At 44.9% G+C, this 25,896-nt stretch overlaps 1 protein-coding gene across 4 annotated transcripts in view; it reads right to left on the bottom strand.

The window, feature by feature from the left end:
• TTC28 (tetratricopeptide repeat domain 28) overlaps positions 1-25,896 on the bottom strand; it is a 199,974-nt gene that overhangs the window by 110,071 nt on the left and 64,007 nt on the right. Inside the window, exon 1 of one of the 4 annotated variants that reach the window (XM_069794501.1) lies at positions 20,824-21,239. The exons of the other annotated variants lie outside the window; for them this stretch is intronic. Coding sequence (XP_069650602.1) covers positions 20,824-20,850 — 27 coding nt within the window. The 5' untranslated portion in view covers positions 20,851-21,239. Of the gene's footprint in view, positions 1-20,823; positions 21,240-25,896 lie in introns of those variants that run through there. 4 annotated transcript variants of the gene reach the window in all.

Raw genomic sequence — 25,896 nt, 5'->3', positions numbered from 1 at the left:
GATCACAGGAGGACTGGGAGACTAAACAACAAACACTCCAGCTGCAGCAGTCTGCCTCTCTCCCTTCTGTGTTTCTAAATGAATGACTTGAGATAAACAGAAATGAAAACCCTTCTGGAACTCGGTCCATAACAAAGCCAGTTTGTGAGCCTCAGCACCTCAGACCTTTCCCTTCAGATAGAGGCACAACAGAGAAAAACTAGGTGCAGGGCTGTAGCGTAAAAGCCCTAGGATAAGAACCCCTTAAAGAGGTTCAGGTGAGTCAGGGACAAGTGATATTAATGCAGCTTTAAGTGATCTTTTGCACAAGTCAAAAGCTTCAGTGCCGTCTGCATTCAAACAGCCTAACAAGTCTGGGCTGAACACCTCAAAGGATTTAAATGAGAACATTATTTTCCAAAGGAAGTAAGTATCAGGCAAGGAAATGCTTGGGTTCCACTGGAACCTGCATTTCTCAAATGGACCCAACTGGACACTGTGAGTGGAACAGCAGCAAATACAGAGGTGAGTGGGGACGCCTCCCTGCATACCTTTGCTGATTACCAAAGACCGAGACAGACCTGGGATACATTAAGATAATTATCATTTTGACACTTGGTACAAATGGCACTAGACATATTCTAGCTCTACAGGGATGAACTAGTACATCTGTGACATGGCATAGATTATCTTGGGGTGGGGTCTGGGTTTTCTAAGATTTACTATGAAAGACCTAGATTTTGCACAAAAGTGGATAGGTCAACCACTAGCAGGACCATAAAGATTTGAACAGTCTTGCTAATAATGTCTCTGGAGATACCTGCAAGATCTGGGGTCACTTATGCTGCAGTGGAACACAAGTCTACAAAGAGGGTAAGGGTTAATGTAGCTAACATGAACATCTATAATGGGGTGAATCCTAGTTTTAACTGCTTATAGGGATAAAAACATTAATCAGTCAATGCTGAGATGATTAACGGGATAAGATTACGGTTAAAACTAGAAAATCTATTAACCTATTTAAGAAATAAATGTTGTACCTGGCAGGTCATCAGTCTTTTAAGCCTCAAGGGTTTAGATGTTCTAAGCAAACAGGAGACTGACTCATGCAGCCAAAGCCTCCGTGTGAAGACTAACTGAACTGTAGTTGTCTTGCCACATCAGAAGCCATATACCTTCTCCCTAAACTAAGTCGGGTGTGCCATAGACCATCACTTTAGCTTCAGCTGCACAACCACTGTGTGGGGTGGGACTTGGGAAGAAAGTCTGAGCTAGTAAAAGTTTGCTACATACAACAGGAAGCAGGGAAAAAAAGAAATCAGCATCTAGAATGGTAGATTCAACTTCATGTCTGTATCATAACAACTATGAGTTCAGCTCATAACAAAAGTTTTAGTCAAAAAACTAAATTCACCCACTCTGCCTGTCCTAGTCTGCATATATGCTTGTCATTCAACTGTCACACTTACCCATTCACTGTGTGTTGTGAGAATAATTGGAAAGAATTTTAATTATGCCTCAGAAGACGTATCTTCTCAAGGAGACAGAGACACACAGTCCACCTGCATCTCTCAGTCTAATTTCCCTTAGGAAAATTTCCCACTAATGCATTATTTCACATCAGACAACCAGCTACACAAAGCAACTCTCCAGCCTGCACTAATTGTTAGTTTGGTGCTTTCCTGCTTTTTAAAGCCATGTATAGAGCCAGTGAGGATTGTGAGAGCCCAAAGATGACCTATTCAGAGGGATGCTGAACCACATAAATGAGAAAAATGCTGAAGATGCCAGGGGTCCAGTACTTTCAAAACACAGTTTTAGGAGTATCAGGAACAGTGTCACCTTGACAAAGAACACAGCTCAATGCACGAGCCATATATGAAATTCTGTAATAATCCATACCCTTGCACTGTTAAGAATGCTTAGTTATGAGATTATAATGCAAAAATATGGTTGTATAACTGGAATCAAATAGTAATCTAGTGCCTTGCACTTTTCACAAGTAACTAGAAGTTGTCATGCCTGCTGGATTTGGGGGGGGTGGGGGTGTAAGAAGATACTCCAAAAGGCTCAGCTTTAAGTATTTACTTCAAGACTTATGCCAGATGGTCTTCCTCAACAGCAGAACTAGAATATGAAGAAATAACAGGAAAGCAAGCTAAAGAGCTGTCAGTCCTGACCAGGTAGCCCCTGCAACTTATTCTGCACCCACTTTTCAGTAGGACTGCCAAGCATCTTATAGACAGCAGCAACCAGAAGACACAGTTGCCAATGCTTCTGTGGTTTGGAGTCTGGAAAAACAGGAGAATAAAATGACAATGATTCAACCTGTATCCAGGAGTCTCGAACTTAAGCATGAGTGTAACTAGCCAGTTACAATCACAATGGTATGAAGAAATGAGTAATAGGAAGAGCATTGGACTGCTCTTTAGCAGAATTGTAAAGAATTTACCCTGCCTTCCTTCTTCACTTACGTATCACACATTAGATTCTCTTCTTACAAAAACTGCTTATTAGTCACCAGACTAATGAAGCACATGGCTGTCCTCAGCAACATGCTTCCCCACACCAGCTGGCTCCTCTACCCATGTCAGTTTGACATGGGTAGAGGCAGCTGCCATCATTAACTTCCCAGGGAGAGCTCTTCCACTTTGCTGGAGACCAGATGACAGTCTGGTTCACATTCACTCCCTGGGTGCCAATCACAGTAACGCTTGTCAGCCTTTCAGAGTGCCCTGAAAGGTTGACACCAAAGCTCCAGCAAATTTCACCTCCTGAGCCAGAAGGGCTGGTTATGGCCTCCAGCCCAACCCCTGTGCAAGGCAGGCCAGAACCACCTGCCAAAGCACCATGACACTTTGCTCCGCTCCCACACTCCTTCTAGAAAAATACTTTTGATGCAAAGTCACCAAGCACAGAAGAACAAGCCACATCCCTATAGAACTTATTCAAATACTGCTTTACGGCTAAAACTGTACATTTTTCTACTTGAAATGAAACTTTCAGTCATGAGCCCTTGTTCTGCCTTATCTCAGGAAAACAGTTAGGTGGCAAGTGACTTCATAACACAAACTCTTCAGCGTCCAAGCATACAGCAGGACTTTCACATTTGGAGCCTTTTTTGTGGAGTCAGCAGAAGTGCCAAACACCAAGATGGGAGTCATAAGCACAACTGCCTTCAGCCCAAAATAGCTTCTGTTCACAAGGTCACTCCATATAATCCTGTCAGCTCTGCCCAACTCTAAGTCAAGAATCATGCATGATGCTATAGTCTGACACTGCAACCAAAACATCCTAGTAGGCGAGACCCCTGCTAGTGGGTAACAGCTCCAACAAGGATCACGCCTTGCAATCCAAACTGTCAATTCTCGCTTGTTTGATCATGTCATGGCAGGAGAGGACATGAATGGAAAGAAGGGAGTAACTCCCTGCTTATGACAAGCTGCATTACACTGGGCACCCAGGGAACCTGCAAAGACTATGCACTACCCATGTTCCCTGAGAAAGCACTGACAACCTGCATTGGGTTGATCCTGGCCAGCAGCTAAGTACAACACAGACGCTCACCCACTCACCCCACAAGTGGGACAGGAGAGAGAAGAGCAAAAGCAAGAAGACTCGTAGGTCAAGATAAAAATAGTTTAATAAGCAAAGGAAAGAGAAAGAAAACAAAAAACGAGTGATGCAAAGGCAATCACTTGCCACCTCCCACAAGCCAACCGATGCCCAGCCAGTCTTTGAGCAATGGCTACCTTCCCCAAAGAAGCCCTCCCCTCAGTTTCCATTGCTGAGCACGATGTCATATGGCATGGAACATCCCTTCAGTCAATTTGGGTCAGCTGTGTCCCCTCCCAGCCCCCAGTCCACCCCTGGGGCAAAGCAAGAAACAGAGAAGGCCTTGATGCTGCACAAGCACTGTTTAGCAGTAGCCAAAACATTGGTGTGTTACCAACACTGTTCTGATCACAAATCCAAAATAGCACCATATTCCATCAGAGCCAAACCCAGCACACAGCCCTATGCCAAACCGACACAACCACACTAACTATCCTCCTCAGCGCGTAGCTCACCTATGAACTACAGCATGAATGCTGTGTTTTTTGTGACATACATCAAAAAACAAACAAAAAACCCAGACACCCAGTTAGTTTACCTGTGCCAACTATCATCGCTGTAGATCATTTAGCATGTGAATGGCTTTACCATCAGCCTTACTACTGGGTATTTGTGCAGTTAAGTACAGTCAAACATGGGCAGTGAACTTACTACTGAGCACATCAGAGCACAAAGTGTAAGCTTCAAAAGCCACCCTTTTGGGATGAAACAGAAGTCCAGAACAACTGCGGCTTTGGGGAACTTTACATCTCTCTCACTGAGTGCCTGTGCAAAATATTAAGTCTTTCCCTGCATTTCTTTACCTGCCAAAACATAGGTCTATTCATTCTAACCACTGCACACATCCACATCCAAAACAACAGACCTCCAAACTTTGGGGAGAAAGGACTTCATAGGACAAGGCTGCAGACGACAGTAACTGGGCCACTGGAGCACCTCCTTACTAATTATCCCAGAGTGCGCATTTTCTGTGTAATCAAGGAAGAAACCATGTCAGACTTCAGCAAAGCTGTCTTCAGCAGCTTATGGAATACTTCTCTAAGCCATGATGCAATTAACTGCCAAGAAAGTGCTGAGGCAGGCAGAATTAGGAAGCTATAACAAATCAAGTATATAATACTACACCATTTACATTTAAAACAGCTGAACTGCTTATAATTCACAAGTGCTGTAGCATGTTTACTATTGTATTTTGTAAGATCTAGATGTCTTATTCCCCGAGCAGGACAAATGAAACAATCCAGCTTCAAAGCCAAAATGGGAAAAGACTCAAAAAAGGCACAGCTCTCTGGAGCTTCCTGACCTGGGTGGTAATACTTGCCATCTGAACGCCCAGCACATCCCCAAAGTCACTGGGAAAATTCACAACTGCTAAAGAATCATGATTACCCCAGAAGTTCTTGATTAGCTTGTAGGAAATTTGAGTAATGTACAACATGGAGATCACCAGGTTCAGAAAACACTTTCGCCTAAAAACAAGGGTGCAAGGGCTTCAACATTCTTGATGCAATATCCAGTCAACTGGGAGAGAGAGAAAAGTGTCAGTCCTTAAATTGTTAAAAAAGGCTTGAAATCTTGTCTATTTCCTCAGCATTGAAACAGATACCAAACAGTATACAACAATCAAAACAGTAACTACTCTTGAATTAATTTACAGTGTGAATAGTCTATCCATTCTTGCCTTAACTCTCTAAATTATAATTGTGAGAATGTTATGCTCCCCAAGTTTGTGTATCATCCCATAACAGAACATCAGGTGAGCTCTTTTGAATTATTAAACTGTACAAAATTTCCATTATTCTAAAAGTCTCACAAGACACTAGCTTTTTAAAAAGTGGGGCAGGGGAGGGGGGGGACAGGGTGGAGGGAAAACAGATGTTTCTATAGACTCAGAAGACTTCTGTAGGAGTCTATTTAAAAACAAAACAAAACAAAAAACCCAAACACACACAACATCCCCCCTGCTTCTTTCTTAAAAGACAGTAAAAGCAAGGTATGACAAGGCCCTAAGCTTAATCTACAATGTCAGAAAAAGAACATATACTATTCAACACTAATGTCTTCAGCAGTCCTGGCATAAAAATGGTAGGGCAGACACAGATTCAACAGCTATCGAAGATGATGGGAATTTGTCTGCTAACTCAGACGAGTTTTAGATTGGACCGCTGGGCTCAAATTGCTGCTACTAATTACTCAGAAGATGATGCCAATTAGCAAGGAAAGCAACACACAGACCCCACAAAATGGTTTTAATTTCCACCAGCTACACAAAGCACAGAATAAATGTTTAAGAAAAAAAATATAAAAGTGACACCTGTACTCAAAAAACTCATCATCATACAACCAGCTGCATTAAGATGCGTGACACACTGTGACCCAACGCTGAAAGATTTTGCTAATTCTAACAGCTGGCCTTACCAACCTTCACTACGACAGAAAAAAGCATGACACAAAGAAGTGTTGGACCTCCTCCCCAACACTGCAGAGCACGTCACGCTGTTTTTAACAGTGGAACACTGCAGATTTCAAAGTATCAGGTACTCATTCAGAGTCATCAGAGCTGAAGCACAGCTGGGGCTTATGCCCATATGGCAAATTTCTCTCTTTAATGTAACTTTGATACCGAGATGTGTTAAATCTTTGATTTTATTGGCAGATGCTAACCGTATTTGCCTAACCTCTGAGGCCTGCTGATTGACAGTGTTAATGCACTTTTTAATGGATGAAAAGGGAAATTACAGCTTTTGGCTCACTTTCAAGCACATTTCTTCACTGCAAAATACCCTATAGCTCAATCTGCCTTTCATACAACCTAAGAAATCTATTCTTTACTGTGTTGTAGTAATTGGTGGCATACTGAAGAAAACAGAAGCTGGATAGGAATACTTACTGAGGGAGCTACTTTACTTCCTGAAAGGAAGGTATTTTCTTCCTTTCTTTAATTTGACCTGCATTGATCTGATTTCAGAAAATCCCTGATGGAAGTTAAATATTACTTCAAAATAATTTCTCAGCTCTTTCTACATCAAACAAGGTTTACCCCCAGAATTTTCAAGAAGAGCAGCTATGCTAACAAGAAACTAGTGGTCCAAGTGTCAGAGGTAATTTGCGTGGACTGCTGTCCAAAATTAATACCTCTGAGGGTGGAGAGTATTCTTACACATGAAGGAAACTATTCATACAATCATAGAATGGTTTGGGTTGGAAGGGACCTTAAAGATCATTGAGTTCCAACCCCCCTGCCATGGGCAAGGACACCTTCCACTAGACCAGGTTGCTCAAAGCCCCATCCAACCTGGCCTTGAACACTTCCAGGGATGGGGCATCCACAACTTCTCTGGGCAACCTGTTCCTGTGAAGAACTTCTTCCTTACAGCTAATCTAAATCTACCCTCTTTCAGTTTAAAGCCATTACACCCCTTGTCCTATCACTACATGCCCTTGTAAAAAGTCCCTCTCTGGCTTTCCTGTAGGCCCCCTTTAAGTACTAGAAGACTGCTCTAAGGTCTCCCCAGAGCCTTCTCTTCTCCAGGCTGAAGAACCCCAACTCTCTCAGCCTGTCTTCATGGGAGAGATGCTCCAGCCCTCTGATCGTCTTCGTGGCCCTCCTCTGGACCAGTTTGCACAGGTCCATGTCCTTCTTATACTGGGGGCCTCAGAGCTGGATGCAGTACTGCAGGTGGGGTCTCACGAGAGAGGACTAGAGGGGGAGAATCACCTCCCTTGACCTGCTGGCTGTGCTTCTCTTGATGCAGCCCTGTTCTTTGTTTAAATGCAACAGCAACAAAAAACCCACAGCTGATGAGCCTCACCCTCACAATGGAGATTCAGCTGAAAGGAGAATGACTGTGACTTCTCCAATACAACTCCTGCTGCACACTCTTCAGCTGCTTTCTGCCCCACTGGTTTATTAATAGTGCAAATACTACATAAGGCACAACAAAAAATGGCCTTGTTACTCCTAGCACTGAACATACACACAAAGCAGTAGTAGACACACATCACTTGTGGCTTAAGGAGAGAAAACACCCAGGACACAGGGAAGATCAGAATATAGAAGCAGAACAGTGTCATGGTCAAGAACTGCATCCCAATAAGACTTTCTTCAGTGGCAGGAAGTAAACTGCCATTAAATAAAAGTGTATCAGTTAAAATGGATGAAAAGTAGACAGGAAAAGACTGTCCAATCTCTACAGTCAAAGCTCTGCTTTGCTCAACCCTTTCCCAGGGGGGCTAGAGGTTGTGTGACCCCATCTACCAAGCTTCTGTGAGATCAGGCTGCCAGGTAGGGTCCACAGAACATACAAGGCCAACTAGACGAAGTTGGGCAACACGGCACAAGACCACAGCACAAATCTGCCTTACACAGTCTTCTACAATCTAAGTATAAAGCAGGGACTACAGGTGGTGCACCCTGCCCAGCACAGCTTTCACAACTAGGCCTGTACAATGCAGGTGTAGACACTGCAACCTGCCTGCAGGTCCCAACCACATACCTCCTCTGGAAATTTCCAATTCACCTTCTCCATCTGTGTGCCCTTATTTCATAAAACTGTAGAACAACTCAGGTTGGAAGAGACCTAACAAGGTCATCTAATTCACTTCCCCTTTGTCCATTAGCCTCAAGCTACTTCTTTCGTCATTCATGTACTCAGGTCCAGCTGAAACATATCCATGGTGCAATGCTGAAATGATTGGCGGGGGGCAGGAGGGGAGGCGTAAGAACAAAATAACCAATTGAAAATGCAGAAAGTTCTGTAAACAATCTAGGACCCTACCTTTGCTGTATATGCAACTACCTCTGCTACAAGCAGTTTGATTATCACATCAGCAATTACAGAAAATACCAAGATGCAGTCCATGTCCAGATTGTTCAAGCTACCCTCAATTTCCAATGGATATAAATCTATAAGCAAACAAAACTGTTCAAAAATCCAGCCAGATTTTTTTAGTACCCAAGCACATTGAGACAGAACAATCTTAAAGCCTCTCCCTAAGAGAGCAAGGAATTTCTCTGACAAACATAATTTTTACAGACATCCACAGCAAACTGGGACACGTCCCTTTTGGAGACAGCAAGGAATTTCCTGTAACACATTTAAGTGATTCTGCTGAAGAAATAGATTAAACTTTAACAGAACCTCATAACCAAAAGATTTTCCCTCCTTTTCTACTGGCTGATATGCAAAGCTCCATCAGCCCCACATGGGCTGAGTTTTGTTGCTAGCTTCTGCTCTGGTCACAGCTCATGCTGTCATTATCAGGACTCTTGAGGTGGAGAAGAAGGCATTGAACCTTCTTGTTAACTTGTCTGGAAGCCTATCAGTCATCCTTTAGTCTACAAAAAGCTATTTGCTGTTTCATGTCCCTGAAATAGTCCTGGGGTCTGAGCCTAATTATGAATCTCATTTTACTCTATGAACGTCAACCATAATGGCAACTGTTGTCTACAGCATCCATTTTACAGCAAGAGCCTGACACCTTAAGCAGGCCTAGAAGCCTGTGACAGGGTAAAGAGGACCATTAGCAGAAAAAGAGCCCAATCTAATTCAACAATGGCTGGCTGTAACAGTGGCCATTTATTTTGCAAAACTTCCTACCTAGAAGATAATAGCAAGAACAGAGGCAGAGTTTTAAAAGAAAACTGCTTTTCTAAACACAGAACCAATTTGGTTATGAGAGGTCTGGCTGGCTGTCCGTGGGACTCCGACCAACCAAAGCTTACCAGCGTGATAAGATTGTAACGATGGAAGCCGTGTTCCAAAGCCCGTTGCTTTTCAAAGTCCTGTAACTCTAGTGTCTGTTATGGTAAGACTTTGTGGCTTTGTCTTCGTAGCTAAGAAAGTCCCCACTGTGCCAAAACTCCTGGCTTTACGGCCCCTTGGTACTTCACAGGTGTAATTAGGAAACCAGAAGTCCCACTGCCAGGAGGGCACCAGGGACATGCCAAGAAACTAGCAAGTCTGGGGAGAGAAGACCCTGTGGTATGCATTCCACCTTGCAGCAGACTGGCCATGGGTTTCCTCTGCCCAAATATGCCAGGTATGGTTCTGCATCTGAGCAAAAGCTAAAATTCAGAACCCAGAAATTCAGGAAAGGGCTCTCCAACTATAACGGATTAACATTTCTATGGAAAATGGGATGGTGCTAAATTGTAACAGTCTCTGTCAAGTCCTAATTAACATGAATAACACAGCTGGATATTTTATGTATCAGCCTTCTAAGTCTCTCCTTCCTGCCACTTAAGAGTAAAAATAATAGAATGTTTTACGGAGGTTAATTCATGGCTGCTTAGGTGTGATTCCACTTTAAGGCAGAATTGCGAGCCCCTTGCAGTCATCCACATGGGAGGCCTATGGATAGTCTGCCTTAGTGGTGTTTGCTGAAGCAAGTTACAAGACAGCAGATTTGTCAGGGAAATGTGGATACTTGGCAGAGTATCAATGGAATTACCTTTCCTTCCATTCCAGACTTGGGTTTCAAGGTAGATGAGCTGATATCATCACCTGGCAGGTTACAAGATAATCATAACAGAAAAGACAATAATAATGACAAGGTAAAAAGAAAAACACAGAAAATTCTGAAAGAAAAACAGCATAGTTTACCATGAGATCAGACAGTTGTTTTATCACTCTGATGGCAGTTTAGTTCAAAATATATTTTGGCATGCTACAAATACATAGCATCTGAATTAATTTGAGGAGGCAGCAGCTCCCAGAACTGCACGATTTTATTTGGGTCCTGGACCAGCAGAGCTGTCTGAGAGAAACTCCTCAACCGACAAGCCCCACACAGCTCGCTTACCTCCCAGGGCTGCTCAGCCACTTTTATACCACAGAACCCAGGCTGAAAAGCCTGCCTCCTCCAAGCAAGATGCGTGCCCAGAGGTGCGGCAGATACAGACCTCTACTCAAGCAAGACCCAAGGCAGACTGGCATTCAGCCATGCCGAGTATCCCTGCACTTGAGCCTCCCCTACAGCAGCGCAACAAGACCCCTCCTCTGCCTGCCGGGAGCCAGCCTAAGTCTGCACTGGCTAGGACTGAGCTGAACACAAGCTGGTTTGTGTCTGGGTGTCTCTGCCTTAACATCTTTGGTTGACCAGGGAGATGTAAACAGCCCGTTTGGACCCAACACTGCAACCCAAGGTACCCAGCCTCCCCAGAGCCCAGTGGGAGACACCCACCTACTTCTTCAGGCATCAGCTCCACTTCAGCTAGATTCACTAGTATAATACCCAACTGCTCTATCGTGTCAATAGCAGGCCAAACAACAGTTTGTGTCCCGGAGAGATTCAACCAATTTGTACGCTAACTGCAAGAACTGCTTTTACAAACTATGTTCCACTAGAAGGCCAGAAATTATTTGCAACTAAAGCCACAAAACTTAATTCTGATTCCAGAGTTTCAGACTAGGCTATCCCATCAACATTCCCATCTCAGCTGTATAGTTTTGTCCCAAAGCAGTGTATATCAGGCAAGAAACTAAACAAGCCTAGATCTGGGTTATTAAAATAGCTGAAGTCACTGAATTCTTCATGCTCCCAGGAAAGGAATGTAGACATAGTTTGCAATAAGCTGTCACAATTAGGTTCATCTCACAATCCTCATTTACTCCATTAAATGTAGCAAGCTAGTAAATAATAAAAATAAACAAAAAGCAACTTCGACAGGAAGAGTCTCATTTCCATATAATGGAACAAAGAGAGTTTTGAAAACATGACTTACCACTTGTTGTCAAAAAAAAAAAAAAAAAAAAAAAATCCCAACAGCAACACCAAGGCTTGATTCTCCAGCGGCACGGCACCACCAGAGCCGGCAGCCGCTTCTCCTGCGGGCTGGGCCAGGGCAGCAGAGCTCTGCTCCCCCCTTGGAGCACGGCAAGCTGCCGAGGGAGCCGAGCCCCTTAAAGCCAAACTCGTTCTCCATGGATCAGCTCCCAGGCAGCCCAGCCACCGGAGCAACTTGCAGCGTGAGCAGCAGTGCCAGCCCCAGGGTGAGGGGTGCTCCCCAGCCGGGGCACAGGATGACAGCAGCGTTGTTCATTCCTTCGTCTAGATCAGCTCAAGACACACAGCCTGGCCTTTGAGGACTGAATCTGAGCTATACTGACAGCACAATCCGTACAACTTCAATAAATATTCCAGGGCAAATGCTGCCACCATTTTTAACTGTGGCTAACCAAAGAGTAATGATCTCGAAGATGATTCCGTCATCTGATGACGCAGTCAGGTATTTTATTATTTATAAAGCCCTGGTTTTCTCAGCACAGGAGAAAGCAATCAGAGAACATTTCCCTATTCATCACTCCAAACCTTTTTAAGCCAGCATCCCAGCAAAAAATCCCAGCCATCCTGGGCTTCTGCTGTTATCCTGCACTAGGCATTTCTCCAGCCTAGCTTTGGACCATCTTGTTCACCTCACATAAGGAATCCTTTCCCACTCCTCCACATGTGCTCTCCTTCCCAAATACTCTATGGCTGAACCAGCCCATCCAACCTGTATCAATAAACTGTAAAATTTCACTTTGTCTGTATTTTGTCAGATTTGTGTGCTTAGCTGTTCCTGTCAAACCAATATTCCAAGTTTCCAGCTAAATATACTTAGCAATACAAGCTGCTGCTCTTCTTACAAATTGACCCAGGAATCCCTACAACGAGGTCCATTAACCAGAGCAGGGGTGTTGCGGTTTAACCCTAACCAGCAACTAAGCACCACACTGCTGCTCACTTGCTCCCCCCACCGTGGTGGGATGGGGAGGAGAATCAGGAGGGGAGGGAAGTAAAACTTGTGGTTGACATAAGAACAGTTTTAATAACTGAAATAACAATAATTGAAGAATAATAATAGTAATAGTAATGATAATATGAAAAGGAAGATAACAATGAGAGCTAAAACCCAAGAAAGACAAGTGATACACAATGCAATTGCTCACCAATCACTGACCAATGCCCAGTCAGTCCCCAAGCAGCGATCCACCCCTCCCGGCCAACTCCCCCAGTTCATATAACTGAGCATGACGTCCTATGGTACAGAATATCCCTTTGGCTAGTTCGGGTCAGCTGTCCTGGATATGTCCCTGCCAGCTTCTTGTGCACCTCCTCACTGGCAGAGCATGAAAAACTGAAAAATCCTTGACTTAGGATAAGCACTACTTAGCAACAACTAAAACATGAGTGTGTTATCAACATATTCTCACACTAAATCCACAATACAGCACTGTACCGGCTACTAGGAAGAAAACTTAACTCTGTCCAAGCCGAAACCAGGACAAGGGGATAAACTTCTGCTTAAATAAAGTAGCACAGAGAAGAATATTTCAAATACACTAAAAAGCGCTAATTTCATTTGGCAAGCTGAGGACTCCATTTTTTCCACGTAACATTGAGAAGTGACATTCAAACTGGCCAGAAAGACTCTAAGTCATTAAATTCTTTCCCAGTGTTCAATTCAAATACAGAAATCTGATCAAGATATACAAATGCAGCAAGATAACAAACCATGCAGAGCAGTGTCTATGAAGCAGATTTGACACAAGTTTGGCTCTCTACAAAAGAGGGCAGAGACATCAGCCTTTATGTAAATGGAAGCTCTGTAACGCAGTGCCAGGCAAGAACTGTCAGCCTTGCTGAGAGGCAGGCTGCATGTATTTGAGCACAGCACCACGCTGATTACATCTGAATGACATCTCATTTTGCAAGCAGGCAGAGAGAGTTCACATCCTCTCCAAGCAGGGGAAGAACAGGTTACACTGACCTAGAAAGACTCACTGCTCACACCCACGTCCTTGCCCCATTTGTTTACTTTGTTATGATCATCTCCAGTCTGCCCTGCATTGAAAAGGCTTCTTAACACGCACAGCACACAAACCGCACTTTGACATCCACGATTACCAAAACACACATGTACAATGTGTACGTCTTGTACCTTTGCCATAAGTAATAAGTTCTTACCTTTGCTGAGTATCACATCCTCTGCTTTCACCTTCACCCACATAAAACTTTCTTCTTGTGCTTCTGTATGCTCATTTTTAACCTCTTTTGTGAGCTCTTGAAATAACAGACCCAGCTTAAGACCAGCTTTGTGCATGTTGTTGATTTTTCTTCTAAACCAAACTAAGTTTTAGCAGAAATTCAAACGGGTGAGCAGGATTAAAGGGGTGATTTTAGATACACCAGAAGGTTACAAAGCCCATTCACAGTAATGAAGGAAGATTGCATTAATCTCCTAGAAGGATTCAAATGCTGCAACTAGAGCAATTCCATTTCTTAACGGGAACAAATTTAGACAATTTTCCTTGCAGAAATTTCCATAATTACAAGTAATTATCTTCTAGTCTGAAATTCTCCAGTACAGCACTTACTGCAAAGAATATTCCTATCAAATGCTCCATTTAGGAAATACAGGAGGAATTGTTTCTTGTGAATTGTATGTTATCACGTTCATTAACCCACAGTTCTGTTTTGCCAGAATATGCACCTATCTTTGATAATAACAAGAATCACCAATCCCTATCTGATGACCCTATCATTAGGTTATTATGAAAACCTAAAAGATACAGGCTTTTAAAAGTGCATGCAGAAAAGAGGAGGAATAAACCACATCCACAGATTAAGTCAAAGGAAGATCACTTATTATACTGTATTGGACAATGCAGTTCTTTTCTGCTGAGTAAATCGAAGGTTCAAAGACAGCATTTTGATGAGCATTCTTTTCGGGCAATAAGGACAAGTATGGCAACAGCTGCTGCAGTATTTGTAAAAACTGTATAAACTCAAACAAAGTACCAGAGGTTACAAGAAACTAAGCTTTGTATTTGTTGTTCTTGTGCATCAGAAAAACGTACTGTCAGTTATTCACTATTTTTCATAAGCAAACATGTTCAATCCCACCAATATCTTGTCATCAATCATGGGAACAGTCTGCTGGACCGCTGCTGCCTCTGCACATCTCTGTTGCCATATAATAACCCCGTATATATTTTACTCCTAATCCTATGCTGCTGGGACACAGACTGGGGTCCCAGCAGTACAGCAAAATGGAGCCTGCTCTAAGCCCATGATAAGAGGTAGTGTTCACTAAACTTCTGCAGTACCTGAAAAATCAGTGATGGATTGAGCTTGCTCATAGCATAGCATCTTCCAAGCATTTTAGAACATTGGTTTTCAAACAACGGTTATTAGAGCTCATGCTCTACCCACCAGTTAAATAGTATTATGGAAGGGCTGATCTCTACCACATTGAAAGACCCTAAATGTTCACAGACGGGTGGAAGTCAGTAATCCGTACAGCAGAAGACCCTGAAACACAAGTACGACAGATGACAAAAGGCAACAGCAATCTGATAGCAAAGGAAAAAATGATAATGTGTTTGGGGGCTGTCCCCTCAAAAATTGCTGGGTCTTTACTGTGTTCACAGTATGGAAAGAGAGTTTGCAAAACCAAGCAGGTATCACATATCTTATTACACCTATGAGACTGAAAGTCTGTCAAGAGAAGAGAAACTCTATCATATATTAGAAGCTTTGGATAATACACTGTAGTTACAAATTGCACGTTACATCCCATCAGAATGTGTGGGGTACAAGGCAAGACTGATCAGGACTTCACAGTTTTTCTACCGGGTCTGGAAATACGCAGATCAGCAGAGACACTACACTAAGCCCTGTTCCTGCCTAGCCAGCTTTTGTCTCAGGGATGTGCCCTCATACTCTCCCCTCCTGTTCAAAACAGAGATTACTGATACCTGTCATGGCTCATCCACATACCACACCACAAAAAGAACAACACTTACATGAATCGAGAACAAAACAACAAATCAATTGCTGAATATTAATTTTTTTGTTTTGAAATTCTGTGCTCTTTCAGAAGTCTCATTTACTACTGCACAAACCACTTCACAAACAGAATAGAGCACTGGCAAGCTCTCTCCCTCTCACCCATCCTCCACTGAAGCATCCAGGACCCACAACATAACACTGCTGAACAAAGGGTATATTCAGGCAACACAGGCTACTAAATGGTATAAATGAACAAAAATGTAAACTTAAGCAGCCATGACTTTGCTAGTAATGTGTTGAAGTTAGATATAACCTTGTTCCAATATTTGACAACCTTCATGGTAAAACATTTTCTCCTTGTACCTAGTCAGAATTTCCTATATTCAGAGCTGCATCCATTGCCTCTCATCTGCTTCTTCCACCTCGGAGGAGAGACTCTCAATTTCCTCTACACTCCCTCCTTAGGTGCCTCCTCCTGCTCATACAATAGAAAGACCTCCTCTTAGCCTCGAGAATAAAAGGCTTTCTCCTTCAAAACTACAAACAAACAAAAAAACAACGAAACAAAAAAATCCACCCCAAGGCCACAACCTTCAGAAGTCTTTAGCAAGCAGGCCTCTTGCAGTCAAAGCTTGTAAAGGTTTGGAGATAACATTTACCCTGAGAAGTCCAAAAAGCAAAGCCCTGTGATGGGCAGCTAAGCTCAGCCGCAGAGCCTACACCTCCTTAGACCCGACAGCTTTGGAAGAAGCTTCTTCATTCCAGGTTGCTGTTAGAGGAAAGCAGGACAGCGCTCTATCACTCTGCAGAAAGATGGATTACCAGCTCAGATTGCTATATAGAATTCAGGCATAACATCATTCCAGAGCCAAGTACTGTACGGCCTTAAATGGAAAAGATCTACAATATTTAACAGGTCAGGAATACTATCCATTTTTGTTTATTTAGGCATGTAAGAGGGTAGATTTAGATTTTAAAAGCCTCTTAAGAAATATAAGATAGGAAAGCTTACCGTGAATGCTTTTAAGCACCCTCTGGTAACTGCCAGTTATAAAACTGGGGGGAAGAAGGAGGGGTAGGAGGGTAGGGAAGGCGGGGGATGGGGGGTAAAAAAATATTAAAAAAACCAAACAATTTGCTTATTTTCACCTAGTATGAGCAGAATTCTGAAAAACAGATTTGAGGCAATGGATGCAGCTCTGAATATAGGAAATTCTGACTAGGTACAAGGAGAAAATGTTTTACCATAGCACAACTCATTTCAGCCCGCAACACAGAGGCAAAAGGTTACTTTTACACAAGCAGTCCGCCTGAGAATCAGCCCATTCAGTTCCCTATGGAAAATAACTCTACAACCTGTGACATTTTACAAGTGATACAATGCAGATTGCATTCACCATATTTTCCCAGCAGTGCTTCTGCATAATAGGCCATGCAAGCACCATCACTGACAAGAATAAGGTCACAAAAAAGATATTGCATTGTTTCTAATGAAATTAATAGAGACTGTCTCATGAACGCAAACACCTTGTATTCAGACGCCACTTCAATGGTTCCTCTCCATCCATGTAGAAGTGGACATGTATGCCCAGATTAAGTAGCAGCATGGATAGATGAAGCCATGAAGTGTGGCACAAAGTTACAGGCTAAAAGGAAACCTAAAAAAAGAAGAAGGAAAAAAAAAAAAAGTCTGAGCTTTTGGATCCTACTGTTATGCTTTTTAAAAACAACAGTGACCAAGATGAAATGCACTGTTACAGTCTTGAGCACTTACTTAAAATCCTAATAGAGGACTTAGAGGTATCATAATCCTATAGATCCAGGCTTCAAAAAACCAATGCCCGTCTCAAAGACAGTAAGTTATGGCAGAAATAAAATGAGATTTGCATGAATTTACTAAGACCCTATTTTTTTCTGTACTGCAAGAAAACTGAAAAAGCTATTTGTTTATAGAGGAGTTAGTATATATGAATGAATCCTCTTACTGAAATGCTCTTGGTAAATATACATATACATAACTTTTCCATCCATCCAAAGGGCTATTGCAGTTCATTGTGTTGTTATTAATGATTTACTGAATTCCTCATGAGATCTGCACCTGACATAGTCAGTGATTTCAGGTTTTGTTCAGCATTTAGTCATCATAACTAAGTAGCAAATGGCTCCTATGTGCAATTTTTTTTTCAGTATCTAAAACAGCTTCTGTTATCAGGCTTCTTAAGCATGCAAAATTTACCACATTGCTCCCGCATAACAATCAAGGTATATTCAATAAACTTGAAGGGCCACTTTTTTCAACTTGCTGGCTTTAGTAATTTTGAAGGAGTGCTCCCTCACCTGAACTCCAGCATCCCGCTGTGCGATCACAAGTATAATGGCTTTTTTATTATTTTTATTCACAGATAAAAGAATATGCACTAGCAAACAAGAACACACCACCAATGAAGCCATTCTCTTCTTCCCCCAGCCGAGAGGCTGCAGCAAACCCTAGCCAACGACGGGTCAGAGCAGCCTGAGGCAAGTCCTGAGCGATGAGATCCAGCAAAAAGCACCACAGCGCAAACTGGTTCATTCACCAGGGAGCCAACGGAGTGAGCATCCCCAGGATGGGGCACACTCATCCTTCCAGCAAATCATACCCTCAAGCCAAAGGAAGCTTCAAAAAGAGGTTGTGATAAGGACGGACTGGAAGGAAAGATATAAGTCCTGCAGCCTGAGCCACTCGACATTAACGTGGCTAATTTTATGCTTTTCAAAGAATATAATCAGTATAACACATCAGCCAAATCTGTATGCAGATCATGTATAATTTAATTACTAGCCTCCTGAGAGTTTGTCAGTGCAGTTCTGCTCACCCTAAACGCACTGGACATCTCATGCTGGAATTTAAGCCTGGCTTCCCAAGGAAATAGGCTTACACAACACACTGGCAGCCCACCTGTCCCCCACCCCAGCTCTGACGGCTTTTGGGCCCGCTGACCCTTTGCCAGAGAAACATATTCCAGTGGCAGTGGTCACCTAGGCCACCAACATGAACCCTGCTCTGAACCAGCCACCTGCTAGACAGAGACGCAGGGGCAACCTGAAGGGAAATGGAGTCAGAGGCTAGTCGCAGAACTCCATGGGAAAAGAGTCTTTATTAGTTCTGGTGCTTGTGGAAAAATTTAGTAAGCAACAGTAATTTTCTAAATTTAAGAGAAATATACATGGTTTACAACAGAACAGAATAATTTCAGTCACATGCAAACTCTTTTTTTCATTAGCTGAAGGCAAGACAATGCCTTACATGCTATGGGTGACAGTTGTACCTTAGCATCACCAAACAAAGGAGCTTACTCCACGTTTACAAACAGGACTAAAAAACTGCATGTGATCCTATGCTGCACCATTTAACAGTCATAAAAGCAAAAATCCCTCAATGAACAAAACACCTTGAACATTTAATAATAATAAAAAAAATAGGTAAAGCAAAAGAACACAAGTACAAATATATAAATCAAACAAGACTCATTCAGTACAGCAGCACACACAGTCAGCTTTTTTATTGACAGCTCTCATATTTTAATATTTTAACAGGGAAGAGGCAGGCAAATGACTTCTCAAAAGTCACTTTCAGAAACAACCAACAGCTGTAAACAAGCAAGGGCTACAGGAACACTAGCTAGTTTTTCTCATTTTGTGTCCCATTAAGAAACAGAACAGCAGTGCCTTCTCAAGCAGTTTGCATGAGTCATTTTCTTGAAACTGCTCTGTAAAGCACATGACTGCAACACTACAAAGGCACTCAGGCCAGGCCAGCAGAAATCCTGGCTACACTCACGTGAGTATGCTGGCAACACTGACAAAATAACCTCTGCTGAGATTTTACTGGTACTACAGTTGAAAACTGAACCTATTCCAACACGAACATAGTTTCCATCACATCATAGCAGGAGCAGGAATCATTTTTTTGCTCAGACTAGTAAGAAGCTCAACAGTTCAGATGAGTTCAGCTATCTTTCAGTACCCTCTACACAATCAAACATGGTTACCCAAAATCAACACCATTTGGACATAGATGATAATGCAGAGAAAAAAAAATAACCATCTGACATTGTGATTTAAGCACAAGCGGGTGAGCCAATACTGCAGAGTGAATCCTGACACTTGAAACGGAATCTTCCAGAGCCGAGGAGTCCAGCCAGCAGCCAAGAATAATATTTCAGTGGTTCAGTCGATACTGCTGTAACCATGGCCTGGAGGGGTTTCCATAGCCATAACCACAGGACTGACTGCACATTTAGTTGGAAACAGTAAAAACAGACATTTTAAAAATCTATAGCTTGTAGATATCTTAAAACCAGTTTGAAAGGAGGCACAAAGGGGCTTGAAAAATGCACAAATGATGGGAGCATCGAGCTTGACCATCATCTGTTTATCCTGCTGAAGACAAAATGATTTGAAAGAAGAACTCCTCTCACTAGAAGCAATTGCCTGCTTGAAAAAATTAAAGGCACAGCTTCAGAACAGCTGAAAAGAGCAGAGGTATCAGTGCCACAAAGCCTGACGGATTACCCAGAGATGCGGTGGCAGTACACACTCCAATAAGGATATTCTGAAGCACCACTTATTTCAGTGCCTAGCACTCAAAGCGAGAGATGCTCTCATGCATTTCACATATGATTTCTATTTCTCCCCTGATGTAAAACACAGTATCACACATCATGCTACAAAGAAAGAAGGAGCCCTGCTGGTTCAAGCAGGTTTTTCCAAAAGTAAAAAAAAAAAAGGGGGGGGGGGGGGAATAAAAAGTCTAATAGCGCACAGCTGCCAGGAGCGAGGGGTCACTGCTGAGGAGGGGCGGCACAGCACACTCAGTCTGCTCGATTTTCCCCGAGAAGAATGCCAATAAAAAAGCACTGCCCAGCCCGCTGGAACGAGAACGTCCTGCCGGGCCTCGAACCTCTGGAACGGCCGCAGGGACGCGGCGCGCGGGCCGGCCCGCGCCAGCGGCGGACGCCGCCGGGCGCGAGCGAGGCAGCGCCCGACAAAGGGCGGCCCCGCCGGGAGCGCCTCGTGCCGCCGGCCCCGCCGCGATCGGGCGCGGGGCGCGCTGCTCCCGCCAAGCAGCCATATTAGGAAACGGCCCAAACGCCGGGCCGGGCCGGGCCGGGCGGGGGTGGACGGCGGCCCCGCGGCCCGGATCGGGCCCCTCAGCGGGGCCGGGCCAGGCCGGGCCGCGCCGGGCCCCACCCCACGGACGGCGGCCGCTTCCTCTCGGCGTCCCGGCCGGGGCGAGGCGGGGCGCGACGACCGCCGGAGGGCAGAGAAAAGTTCGCGACGCCGCCCGCGACGGCCGGGGCGGTGACCCGGGACCCGGACCGGGACCGGCCCCGCCGCTCCGCCCGCGACTGCCGGGGCGGCCCGCCCCGGGGGAGCCGGCGGCGGGCCCGGCTCCTCCTCGTCACCCACCTTCTTCCGGGGCTGCCATTTCATCATATTTGTAGAGCGGAGACGCGGAGCATCAAGGTCGCGCTTGGGTGCCGGCGGCGAGCGCAGCGGGGCGGCAGCCCGCGGTCATGCTGCCCGGCCCCGCCGCGAGGCCCGCGCCGCGCCCCGCCGCGCCCGCGGGAGAGGAGCCGGCCCCGCCGCGCGGGCCATGGGAGCGGGGCTCTCCTCAGCCGGCGGCGGCCAGCTCCGCCGCTGCGTTCCGCCGCGCCCCGCCAGCGCCGCCTCACGCCCGCGGCCCGCAGGGAGCCGCAGCTCCCGGGCACATGGCGCGCGGCCGCCCCGCGCCGAGTGTGCGGCGAGACCCGGCCCCGGCCCGCCGCGCGCGCGCGCCCGCCGCTCCGCCGCGCACGGAGGCAGAGAGGGGCGCGGGCGCCGGCAGAGCCCGCCGCGCCGCGCCGGCCGGGAGCCCCCCGGGTCCTGCCGCCGCCCCCGCCCCGCCCCCCGCCCCGCCCCGCGCCGCAGCCGGAGCCGCCCGCGCCCGGGCACCGAGGCCGCCGCGGAGCCGAGACGCGAGCGCGGGCCTCCGGGCCGGCAGGCGGCCGCGGCGCCCAGAGCCGCCGCCGTTCCCGCCGCCCCCGCGGCCGCTCCGCCGCCGACCGGGAGCGCCGGAAGGCCTCGGCCCGTCGCGGCGCCTCCCCCGCGCGGCTCCGAGGGGTGCCGGGGGCGAGCGGCGGGGCTGCAGAGGCGCGGGAGGGCGGGCGCGGAACCGCCTCGGCCTGCGGCGGTCGGCTTCAGGCAGGCAGCTGGGGCGGCACGGCGAGCGCTTGCAGCCTCGGGCTCGGGGACACCCTCGTTTGCTGGAGAGGAGTTAAAGCGCAGGGCCTGGGATCCGTCGGCAAAGCCGGCGGGCTTCGACCCTTCTCATGTGGTCTTGCCACGACAAAAATTGCAAACAAAACCTAGCCCAAGAGATTCGCCTTCCTCCGAGCGCAGGCGGCACCCGTGTGGCGTCAAACCCCTTTGCACCCTGCTCTCCTACAGGTAAAAGAAGCAAAAGAACGCTGCTCTCTCTCACAGCTACCCTTTTTTCCCAGAGTAGAAGCCAAGACGGCGCTTCAAAGCAGCGCAGAATGTGGTTTACTTACGATGCTGCAAAATGCAAAAGCTCAGGGTTCACCAGAGGAAAGAGCGTTCTGGTTCTTGGAAATACTTCGAGGCGATACTCGAAAGGTGGAGATCGTCGACAGAAGAGTTAGAAATCCCACCCTGTAGTAAAGCTGAAGGGACTAAGAGATTACAAGACTGAACTGTTGCGGTGCTTGCAACACAGTATAAAATACGACCTGTAGAGCCTACGGCAGGAGACATTTTGGGGAGAACAGCCTGTTCTGATCTTTGAGCTCACACCCAAGGGAAACGGATAAACCAGGGTGAAACTGGATTTTCCCATGTAGTTTCCAATTCAATGCACCTCTTCCGCTCATCCTGGGTTGTCTCACATGCACTGAGGGAAATCCCGGCTTCCCCTCCCTGTGGCTGAAGCACTGAGATTGTTATAGTAGAAGAAAGGCAAATGAGACATACCAATCCCAGCACCTGTGCAGAATTCACTGGGACCTAAAGCAAAATTCTTAATACATCTTTTATATCCATTGAATTGAGAAACTGTAAGTTCTTGTGTCATGGTTTAACCCCAGCCAGCAACTAAACACCACGCAGCCACTCACTCACTCCCCCCCACCCCGTGAGATTGGGGAGAAAATCAGGAAAAAGAAGTAAAACCCACGGGTTGAGATAAGAGTGGTTTAATAGAACAGAAAAGAAGAAACTAATAATGATAACACTAATAAAATGACAACAGTAATAATGAAAGGATTGGAATGTACAAATGATGCGCAGGGCAATTGCTCACCACCCGCTGACTGACACCCAGCCAGTCCCTGAGCGGCGATTCCCTGCCCCCACTTCCCCGTTCCTATACTAGATGTGACATCCCATGGTATGGAATACACCGTTGGCCAGTTTGGGTCAGGTGCCCTGGCTCTGTCCTGTGCCAACTTCTTGTGCCCCACCAGCCTTCTTGCCGGCTGGGCATGAGAAGCTGAAAAATCCTTTAGTCTAAACACTACTGAGCAACAACTGAAAACATCAGTGTGTTATCAACATTCTTCTCATACTGAACTCAAAACATAGCACCATACCAGCTACTAGGAAGACAGTTAACTCTCTCCCAGGTGAAACCAGGACATCTTGAATCATAGAATCAATCATAGAATACCAGGTTGGAAGGGACCTCAAGGATCATCTGGTCCAACCTTTCATGGCAAAAGCACAGACTAGACAAGAAAAGAATAGAATAGAATAGAATCATTAAGTTTGGGAAAGACCTCTAAGATCATCAAGTCCAAGAACTGCCACATACTACTGTTACAGTATACTGCTGTTATACAGCACTTGTAAAACTTGTTAGATTGAAGACAATCCAGACAATATGTCAATACAAAGCTTTGTTTTATCTGGGTAAAAAAGATGCAAGATTTAAAACACGGCCCTTAAAGTGCATTCTTACCAACATCCTGCTGTAGGATGTAAGATCTGATTTGATCCTAAGAAGCTCTGGCTTTTCTCCCTGGTAATAGCATTATTTATTTTACTGAAATTTTTCTCTAGTCAAAGAGAAATCTTCTCTGTGTTTTCTTTCCCCAGTAAATAAAGCAGAATAAACTTCTCATAGAAATTTATATTAAAGTGGGTCACCAAAAACTCCCACTTGCTGAAACATGCAACCTAATGTTTTACTCTCTCATTAGTGTTCTTCCAAGAAAGCGGCCAAGACCTGCAAAAAAAAAGGGAGCAATTCGTTCCTGGGAGAGGATCACACAGAAGAAGGTCCATGTCATTGTCCCATTCATTTGCTTCACAGGGTCAAGTGTGACTTGGCTCTGCTTTAACAGCCTGACCCTCCCCCAGGTCCTCAGTCAATCGGTGCCTCCAGCTGACCTGAGATGGCGGCACAGAGGCCACAGGTGAAATGCAATAAATGCACAGTGTTCCTTGTGAAGGACAGAAGACACAAGGCAGAACCCCGGAGAGGTGCAGCATCTTATCTCTCATTTGCTTGTTCAAGAAATTTAACCAGAAGTTTATTACTGGAATATCTGTGTGGTTTCAGCTTTATCTTATGGTTGGAGTGTTTGTTCCGCTGTGCTTTCCTCACTGACAACAATGCTGCAAACAGAAGGTAAAGCTGGGCAACTTAAGCATCCTGGCCATCTCTGAGAAGCAGGTTATGCTAAAATTGCAAAGCTTCAGCCTGAGCTCTTGGTACTGTTCTGAGACAAGTCTCTAAAAAATGAACAGAGAGTCTCAGGAGAGTTAAAAATCCTTAGCAACATGAACACAACACAATTTAACTGGGTTTTATATTACTGAAATGGTGCAGAGTCATAGTTTTCATTGCTATGCTGAATGACCAAGGGTGCAGCACCTCAGACGTAAACAATAAATTTAATGGCAAATGTAGTATCAAAACATAGATCAACAAATATTCACTGCTGGGTCCCTTGGAAATAAAACAGTCAGCTTCTTTTCATTGCAGTTCCGCAGTCCTGAAGGATGGTGTGCCTCAGATCACATGGAGGCAAGAGCAGCTAACTCATACGGGGTGTTTCAACTCGGAGCCCCTGTGGTCAGAGGTTGCATCCCTTCCACAGTGACAGCATGTATTCTGGAATGAAGACAAAGCTCAGGCAACAGTTGCAGAACACATCAGCCTCGGTTGCAAAGCCACCTTCAATAGTTCCCATCTTGTCCTGCACTACCCCCAAACACCTGCTCTCAGTTCTGTGTTTCTGTTCACACACCTTCATTACCAACGGTACTTGTGGCAGTGTGCTATAAATTAAATTGCCAAGCAGATGCAAGTGAAAAATAAAGCTTTGAAAAGGAGTAGGGACAGAAAAGAACAGGTGTGGCAGTGCAGAAAAGGAACTCCATCTGGTTTTACTCATCAGAGCTAGCATATCATGGAGCCATGCCCTCTATTATACTAACAGTAGAGCCAGTGTGCCCTGAGACTCATTGATTTCCATAACTTTAAAAACTAGCATTGACAATTCTGAAGAGTTCTGTAAATGGCGAAGTCAGTACTTCAGTAAAGAAAATAAGCGCTCAAAATCAGACAATGCCATTTAACATGATGCTGTCAGAAAGAAGCTTAATTTAATTCAAGGACAGATTGCAAAATGTGTTGTTTTGACATGATCAACAGGAGGTTTTTGAAATTCTTCCTGAGTAAAGATAATTAACAGGAAGCAAAGCAGAAGCTGTGCATATACACCTGTCACAAAAGGGAGTGAGCTGGTTCACTCCTAATCTTAATTCTTACTCCAGTGATTAGCATTTCTGCTATATTTAAACTTCTTTTTTTTTCTGCTGTTGAAAAAAGAAATAATGTTGGCACTATTTTCAAAGCCATAGCAAACATCCAGAACAAAGGCAGTATAAATGCCTGGTATCTGAAGAAAACGGCAAATGCTCTTCACTCTTTCAAAGTCAGAGGGTTATCTGACTTCTTTAAGATTAAAGAAAATGCAGTATGATTTTTTGTTTTGTTTTGTTTTTAAGGTCCCCAATTCTCTTCCCAGGTTGGAAGCCACTCAGTATGTAATGATTCAATTGTCAGAAAACGCTGAAACCATCTTATGCTGGCAGCTTCCATCTCCTCCATCATGAGAACGGAATCGTCATGTCCATTTCAAAGTGAAACAACTCATTTTCTCCAGAATCAGCAAAGCTGAGAAAATTCCAGTGCTAGTGCTTTGTAAAGTTCAGTCGGAATCAGTGGACAAGTTGTGTAATAATATGAATACAAAGCAGAAGAGAATGTTGGTCCATCAAAGTTAAATGCCTCTCAGTTGATTAAAGGCGAAATGGCTGAAAAGTAACAATCAGCTCCCCTCCCCAGCATCCCTGGCTCAAAATACTGCTTTTGTCTGGAGAGCCATGTGCCATCATTTGCCATACAGGATTATGCCTCATTCACAGAGCTGTCACAGGTCGCTGACATCTCTTCTCTGTAAAGAACAGCATTAT

The sequence above is a fragment of the Haliaeetus albicilla genome, chromosome 10 (genome assembly GCF_947461875.1).
Source record: "Haliaeetus albicilla chromosome 10, bHalAlb1.1, whole genome shotgun sequence".
NCBI lineage: Eukaryota > Metazoa > Chordata > Aves > Accipitriformes > Accipitridae > Haliaeetus > Haliaeetus albicilla.
This window is presented reverse-complemented; position numbering and strand designations above follow the sequence as displayed.